This window comes from Gopherus flavomarginatus, chromosome 25 (assembly GCF_025201925.1).
Source record: "Gopherus flavomarginatus isolate rGopFla2 chromosome 25, rGopFla2.mat.asm, whole genome shotgun sequence".
NCBI classification, from domain to species: domain Eukaryota; kingdom Metazoa; phylum Chordata; order Testudines; family Testudinidae; genus Gopherus; species Gopherus flavomarginatus.
This window is the reverse complement of record NC_066641.1, coordinates 14457810-14465330: the sequence shown is the minus strand read 5'-3', so window position 1 is coordinate 14465330 and position 7521 is coordinate 14457810. Positions and strand designations below refer to the sequence as shown.

The following is a 7521-nucleotide window of genomic DNA, read 5'->3' as shown; positions in this document are numbered from 1 at the left end:
GCACTCCAGAGGCCCCACCACCACAGCCACACCTTGGCTGGGCTCAGTTGCTGGCGCCGGCTGGGGCAGTGCTGAGCAGGCTGCTCACAGGGGTCCAGCTAGGAACCAGCTCCCCCTGCATAGCCCTGTGCTGCTGGGGACGGACGGATGGACTCCCCTGTGTCACGGAGTCCCCGGGCGATGCTCTGGAACTGCTGCCCACTAAGCCAGTCAGGACTTTGAGGAGCCTCCTCTCCCTTGGAGCAGACTTGTTCAGGGCAAGAAGCTCACACGCTTCACCTCCTGGGTCTCTCCTTGGAGCATTCAGCATCCTCTGCCCGTCCGTGCGCTTCCCACAGTGAGCCTGCCCCAGTGGGGTCCTGGGGGAAGCCACAGGGTCCTGCACCCCCACGTTGCAGTCAGACGTGACTCTCAGCCAGCCAGTAAAACAGAGGTTTATTGGATGACAGGATCATGGTTTAAAACAGAGTCTGTAGGTACAGCGAACGGGACCCTTCAGCCGGGTCCATTCTGGGGGCAGTGAGCCACACCCCCACGTCTGCACTTCACTCCTCGTCCCCAGCCAGCTCCAGACTAACAACCCCCTCCAGCCCCTCCTTTCTGCACAGCCCCTTTCCCGGGCCAGGAGGTCACCTGATCCCTTTGTCTCCAACACCTTCAGCTGGCACCTTTGCAGAGGGGGGGCCCAGGCCATCAGTTGCTAGGAGACAGAGTGCCAGGCATTTAGGGGCACTGGCCCTTTGCTCTGCAGCAATCACACACCCTGATTCCACCACCCAGATACTTAAGAACTGCCATGGGGACACTGAGGCACCAACACAGTATTCAGAGAAAACATTAAGAACATTCCCAGTTCGTCACAGCAGTGCACCAGCTCCATGGGGCAGCGGTCATACGTGTTCTGCAGGAGGGGTAGCAAAGGTCCTGAGCTATGCACAGAGTGGAGTTAATCAGGGGCTCTCACCGCCCTCAGCTGGGGAAAAAGGGGGTGCCGTGGGCACTGGACGGGGGGCTGCTCCTGCCCTAACCTACCCTGCTGGCATCCCCGCTCCCAGGGCATGTGGATGAGGATGGGGGTCACCCAGACGGCCCGTGGCAGGACAAGGAGCCCGCAGGGGACGGAAGTGGCTGGGGGGGCTGTGACATGACGGGATGGAGCTCAGGGCAGCAGCGGAGGGGGCTCAGGGATGCGCTGGTCCCACGCGGTGAGGAGAGGGGAGAGACGGCACCTGCCATCACGCACTCTGCTGCCGTTCCAGCCCCCTGCTATGCGCCCGGCTTGGCCGGCCCACGGGGGAGCGCCCGGGGGGCGTGGCCGGCCCCTGGCAGGACACGAAGGGAAAGGCTGCCCCATTGCGGCTCCAGGCACCGACCTGCAGCTGAGTGGCACAATGCCCCAGCTTGATCTTCAGCAAGAACCCGTCCTCGCCCACTTGGTGATCGGCCTTCTTCTGCAGCTCCTGGATCAGCCCCTCCAGCAGCTGGGTGGCTTTGAGGTTCTCCTGGGGGTTATCGAGGTCGATGGAGTCCCTGGCACAGAGAGAGATGGGGGGGGTTCTGCTGGGGCCTGGCCTGCCTGCCCTAGCTCTGTGCAGGGACTGCATCTGCTGGGGGAACTTAACCCCCCGCCAGTGAGATGCCTCCGTGTGCCTTTCCCTCAGCAAATGGGACGATCCAGCCAACCCGCCACACAAAGCCCAGAGCGAATGGGAGCAAAGCCCCTGGCCCTGGCCCTGCACCTGCCCCCCTCCCCACCCACCATGCCAGTGCCCCCTCCACCATATGAGGAATTCACAGAGGGACCTGCCGAGTGTTCCCGGGGTGACTCCTTGTCACTGTCTGGCTGAGTGAAGTTGCGAGTCCAGCCCTGATGCCCTTCTGCCAGCTCTGACAGGCGAGGTACTGAGGCTGCGCCCAGGTTCCCTGCAGCGGCCAGCAGCTCCCCTCGTGCAGGATCCCTCACGAGACAGCTTCACAGGGAGTCTAAGTGCCCTGAGGTTCGACTGGGGCGGCTGCAGAGGTAGCAAGGCTGATGCACGGCACTGGGCAAAAGGCTTTACAAGTGATGTCTGGTTAGTGCAACCCACGTGCCTACAGAAGGGTAAACTGAGGCATAGCAAACCGGCAATGGGCCCCGGATCTGTGCTCAGACCACTAGGCCATGCTACCTGTCTCTGTCACAGCCAAAAGCAGCATTTACCTTTTTTAACTGATAAAACAGAGATTGGCCAACAGTGGGGTAGGGGTGGGAAGCGTTTGACAGAGGACGCATGCCCCAGCCTGGGGACAGAGCCAGGACGCAGTGTTCACGCAGCAGCACCATTCTAGACCCCTCATACTGCAGGGGGAAGAGGAGGGGGACTTAGGTGAACCATCTGCAAGCAGCAAGGAGCCCCGTCAGCAGCCGGCCCCTAGCTCCACCGTGCAGCCCCTGGAGGGAGAGATTTCACTGGCACAGTGACAATGGCATGGAGTGCGGCAGGCTCACTTACCATGCCTGGCTCTCAATCCACTGCGACAGGTAATGCCGCACTTCGATGGGGAAGTGCTGGCTGCACAGCGCCTGCATCTGGCGCAGGGCCTCTCCCTGCAGCTGCTGGGCCTGGATCCACAGGGCCATCGGTGAGAACCTGGCAGAGGCACACGACAGTTACCTAGGAAGGTTCTTCCTCAACTCGGGAGAATTTGCAAGCTAAGTGGCCATTGTCTCTCTGGGCTCCGTGCCCGCAGGAAAAGCAACTCGTCTGCCTCCCTCACGTCCTTTCCTGTCTAGTCACTCACAGCCGCTCCCTCAGCAGTGGGGCACAGGATCCAATCTGTGCCCAGAAGGGGATGTGAAGAAGGGGAGGGGACAAAGATGCTGGCAGAGGAAACCTGGAGCTCCCGGAGGCTGCAGCAGGAGCTGCCCACCAGCCTGGCCCAGTCAGTGTCCCTGAATGACTGGAAAAGCCACCAAGCGTCACCACCCCAAAGGGACAGATGCTGCTCCAGGGAGATGGGCGCGGCAGGGCAAGCCAAAGCCAATGGCAGGAGCAACTTTGATGTCTAATGAGCTCAGGTCCAGCTCTTCCTAAGAACTCCCAATTTCTGGGGCCCTGTTGCAGGCCCTCGCAGGGCCTGACTCTCCAGAGGGCAGGGGCTGAGCAATCCCTAGAGTCTCTCAGATGGGACCCCCAAGTCCCCAACCGTCTCTGAGCCTCGAGCTCTCCAAGACAAGAGCCAGTGTTCTCACCTGGCGGAGTAGGGGTGAAAACGAAGCGGGTAAACTCCTAAACTCAACTCCAGGTTCCCCAAATGAGAAAGAAGCAAACACCATTTGCTCGCACACCTCCTCCACCACACCCTCATCCCGGCAGGAATTCCTGCGGGGCATCTCCTGGCTGAGACTGACTCCGCTTTCAGGAAACCAGGTGCTCCTTGCCAAAGAGCGAAGCGATGCAGGGGCGGCCAAGGTACCGGTGTCCTGGGGTGCACACATCCACACGGGTTTGACTTCACGCACAGGAGTCGGCCCCATGCACAGAGCTTAGCACGTGGGTCACTGCTTCCCTTACGCTGGATCCTTATGCTGAAGCCAAGAGGGAGTTTCTCACGGTCCAAGAGGGATTCGAAGAGCTAGAGCCTCACCCCCCCGTGCTGCATGAATCCCCTCCACCTGCTGTGAGGGAAACACCTGCAAAACATCCCCTTGGAGCACTATGCCTGCTCTGCCACACAGGGACTGGCCCTGCCCGCTCAGGCATGGGCCAGTCCCAGGTCAAGCTAGACCAAGGGAATTCTGGGAAATGTAGTTCCCAGGGGAGGGTCATGGGAATTGTAGGCTAATGCAAGGCATGCTGGGAGGACTTGCTGGGGAATATAAGGCACTGAAGGGCGCCTGGGCAAGGCAGTTGCAGCTTAGGAGAGTGAGTGGGTGGGTGGGTGGAGGGGCAGCTATGGGAAAGGACTTGTGGGGAGGGCTAGAGGCAGGGACAGGCTGGTGCTGCCACCTGCACTTCTTTGGGGGTCCTAGCCAGGGGAAGCCCCTTCCCATGTCAGGATGGGTTGGGGGGGACTGAAGAGCCCCAGGAGCGGGGCTGGGAGGCTGAAGGAGCTGTTGGGGAGGGTTAGCTCTCCTGGCAGCGGGAGGCTCTTCCAGCAGAAGGGGAGCTGCAGCCAGCTGGAGGGGCACACAGTCCTGCTCCAGCGGGGACCTGAGGCCCAGCCGCGTCCACCAGCCAGCAGCAGGTACATGCCAGCACGCAGGCGGAGGGCTCGGGAACGCGCTAGACAAGGTGCTCCAGGTGCATGGCAAAGGCTCTGTGCTACCCCATGGGGCCCGGCTGTACCTGGGTTCTGCAACGTGGCTGCATTTATATAGTGCAGATGGGGGGGCCCAGGTGTCTGGGTGGTGCAATCCGGCAAGTAAAGCGAGCAGCCCATATTGACGGGGGAGGCGTTAACTGCCTCGGTCTAAAGGGAGAACTCGCTAATAGCCAGGACCCTCTGCTTCACAACACGTCCCTGGGCCCGCTTCCTACAGGGTGACCAAGCCCCGGTCTGCTGTAGCCACTGCTGGAGCTGGAGCAGAAATGAGGGAGCTCTCTCCAGCATGCAGCCTCCCTCTCCTTGCTGAGCTACTGCCCTGATGAGGGATGGGGTCCCGTCTGCCTTGGACACTGGCCCCATTCAGCCCCAGGCGTGACTTGGCCCTGATTCAGGCAGGCCAGTGTCGAGCTCTGGGAATGCGTATTCTGAGCTAAGCACAGCTTTTCTAGGTTCACCCAGACAAAGTTTAAGCTAAACCAAAACAAATGTCCACATGGGGGTTGCACCGGGCCACTAAGATTGGTTTAAATTCACACCACAGGCTAAACCTGGGCAACTAGCCATGGTGCCTGCAGCCAGCACCCCCTGCTGCTTTCCTGGCAGCCCCACCAGCGCAGGGCAGGAGCCGAGCTAGGTGCAGGGGACGTGTGACTGTAGCACTTGTCCAGGGAACAGCCCACTCCTGCTCCTTTAGCAAACGCGGCTTCCTAGTGCAGTTAACAGGACTCGCCTTCCCTGGCGACTGGCCTAGGTAGGCCCCGCTGAGAATGAGCCACCTCTGGCTGCGGGCATCTCCTGTAGACACACAGCATTCCTGGGATGCTAGAGCTGGGGCTGTTTATTCGTCCCCTCCCCCCGGTGCTGCATAAACACACTCATGTGTGTCTCCTACATCTCCCTGAGCCCCTATCCTCGCCTCCCTGCCCTGTTGGTGCCTGCCTAGCCTGCAGTTTTAACTGCCCGTTAACTCAGGTGAAACACCCGTTACCAGGCAGGCATGTTACCCGGAGCTGCAGCGAGTCCAGCCAGACACCTGCTGGCTGTGCGGCACAGGGCTGCCTTCCTGCCAGCTCGGCTCAGATGGAGACCATGTTAAATTCAGATCCGAGGACCCAGGGAGTGGTGTTGATGTTAAGACTGGAGCCTTGCCCTACACAACCACGATTGCTGCAGCTCTCCTGCCCAGGGAGCTTTGCTTACCGGGCAGTAACCGGACATGGTTAAATCAGAGCTCCTCTCATTCTTGCTTCACACCCCCCTCCCACACACACAGACAACCCCATCGACAGGTCCCCTTGTGTTCTGCCAGCCAGCCAGGTGGCAGGACTCTGACCAGCCAACACGGGTGTGTGCCCTCGTGGCCTCTGCCCAGGGAGCCTGTGAGAGGTGGGGTGGGGATGGATTTTAGGGAGAGATTCTGCACAGAATGTCACTCGTAAGCCGTCTGTGCCGGCATCTGTCCAAGGCCTAGGAGACTTTTACTAGTTGGGCGCAAACTCGCTCCTTGCAGCACGGAGCAGTGGCCCTGGCGCCGGGTCAGAAGCTGCTGGTCCCTTCCCCGAGTGCAGAGGATACTCACGGCAGGAACAGGTGTTCTCCTCGCTCTGCCCTGCCCCATGCACCGCCCTGGCAGTGCCTTGCCAGCCACCTGGGCACCCCGACCCTGAGCACTGAGGGGGATCCTGCCTCTTGGCAAAGGTTTGCGCCCGCAGGGACAGCCCAGCTTCCAGCGCTGCTGCTCCACAGGCTGCCCTGCTACAGGAAGGAGAAAACAGCAGCTATTTCCTTCCAAAATGTCAGCTGCCTCTCGCAGACCAAACAGCAAGCGCTAGGCTCCTGGCAGCTTCCTCCCTGCCGCTGCAGTGAGCATGCGGCTGTGCGCAGATCCAGCCATGCTTGCTGGGAGCGCCAGCGTGGGGCCAGCAGCAGCACAAGTGTCAGAGGGTCACATTACAGCCGTGCTCCTTGCCCAAGAGGTATTTATAGTTTTATGATCCAGGAGGATGGAACAAAAGGAAACAACTGGAAACTCGCACTTTCAGCTAATCCTGATTTACAGTTCTGGCTTTAATGTGAACGGGATGTGACACGGGCTAGGCCATGTGTGGCAGAGAGATCCCTGCGTCTTGGTCGGCTAGTGCCTCACAACCACAGGCTGAGTAACTGCAGCCCCCTTGCCAGCAGGGTCAGTTCGCCCCCTCTGACAGCTGGGGAGACAGAGGCAGGCACTAAGTGACTTACCCAAGGCTGTGGAACAGAACTGTGTCGGAGGCAGAATTGGAACCCAAAAACTCTGGGCTCCCTGCCCTTTGCCCGCGACAATGGGTACATCTGCGCTGCAGCTGGAGGGGAGACTTCCAGCTCAGGGAGCCGCACCTATGCTAGCTCTGGTGAGAACTAGCATGCTGAGAACAGCCGCGCACATGCCAGGCGCAAGGCCTTGTGCTTCGGGCAGGCAGCGTGCCCATCACACTGAGGCTACCCTCCTGTTCGCAGTCCACGCAAGTGGGGGTACGTCCACCCAAGCTGGAAATCACAGCTCCAGCCGGGACGTGCGCTGAGGCACGAGACATGCACCGGCAGATGTCCATAGGGCTGGAGGGAGGGGCTCAGAGCTGGGAGCTCCGGGGGAACAAGCCATAACATCCGTGAAGCAAGGCGGGGTAGAGACTGCCTGCCCCTTCCGACCCCAGTTGCTGCCTGTCTCATGAGGGTGGCACAGTCATTGGCATTGCCCCAAGTGGGGTGGGTTGGTCTCTAAAGCACCCAGCCAGCCAGAGGCCTGTCCGAAGGAGGGAGTTGCAGGGATCTCTGTCATTTTCCCCGCACACGCTGTCCTGTGGACTGGTGCCTGGGAGCCAGGTGTCCGGCCAGCCAGCCCAGAGCAAGGAGCAGCCAGCCCTGGCCTGGGTCTCTGCTGAGCAGCAGTTTGCTGCTAGAAAAGTAGGTCACTAGAGCAGGCTTCCTCCTTCCTGAAGGGTGGGAGCTGCCCCTGTGGGCACCCCTCTGCAGCAGGCCCCAGCAGTGGGGAGAGACGTGGCACCAGCTGCCTAGCAAGAAAGGGGCTGGTCCGAGAGCGTGAATCAAACACCCCTGTGGATTAAGGATTTCTAAATACAGCTAAGCTGCTCAGACACTCCTGTGGCAGCTGTGCCTCGGAGAAGAGGGCAGCCCCCTGGCAGAGCAGCCCCTGGGGACAAAAGGAAAAGTACA

General features: G+C 60.4%; 1 protein-coding gene across 4 annotated transcripts; it reads right to left on the bottom strand.

Annotated features, from left to right (window-relative positions):
* Nucleotides 1–555: 555 nt before the first annotated feature.
* Nucleotides 556–6113, bottom strand: LOC127040476 (signal transducer and activator of transcription 5B-like). Of its 4 annotated transcripts, none has more exons than XR_007771439.1 (4): nucleotides 5888–6113; nucleotides 2489–2630; nucleotides 2201–2338; nucleotides 558–1530 (listed from the first exon to the last, which is right to left on the bottom strand). XR_007771439.1 is itself a non-coding variant. In XM_050934677.1 (3 exons), exons 1-3 carry the CDS (start codon nucleotides 3346–3348, stop codon nucleotides 1236–1238), a joined length of 549 nt encoding a protein of 182 aa, XP_050790634.1. In that variant the 5' UTR covers nucleotides 3349–4002; the 3' UTR covers nucleotides 556–1235. The 4 variants fall into 4 exon arrangements, 2 of the variants coding, with proteins under 2 accessions (XP_050790634.1, XP_050790635.1); XR_007771438.1 differs by having other exon boundaries at nucleotides 559–1530; nucleotides 2493–2630; XM_050934677.1 differs by lacking the exons at nucleotides 2201–2338; nucleotides 5888–6113 and adding an exon at nucleotides 3233–4002 and having other exon boundaries at nucleotides 556–1530; nucleotides 2493–2630.
* Nucleotides 6114–7521: the final 1408 nt, after the last annotated feature.

What these genes read in the sequence shown, in the direction of transcription:
- LOC127040476 (XM_050934677.1), bottom strand. Translation starts at nt 3,348, where the DNA reads ATGAGGGTGTGGTGGAGGAGGTGTGCGAGCAAATGGTGTTTGCTTCTT. An exon ending in TTTCACCCCTACTCCGCCAG is followed by an intron (nt 2,631 to 3,232) that starts GTGAGAACACTG and finishes TGCCTCTGCCAG; the next exon opens with GTTCTCACCGATGGCCCTGT. An exon ending in TGGATTGAGAGCCAGGCATG is followed by an intron (nt 1,531 to 2,492) that starts GTAAGTGAGCCT and finishes TCTCTGTGCCAG; the next exon opens with GGACTCCATCGACCTCGATA.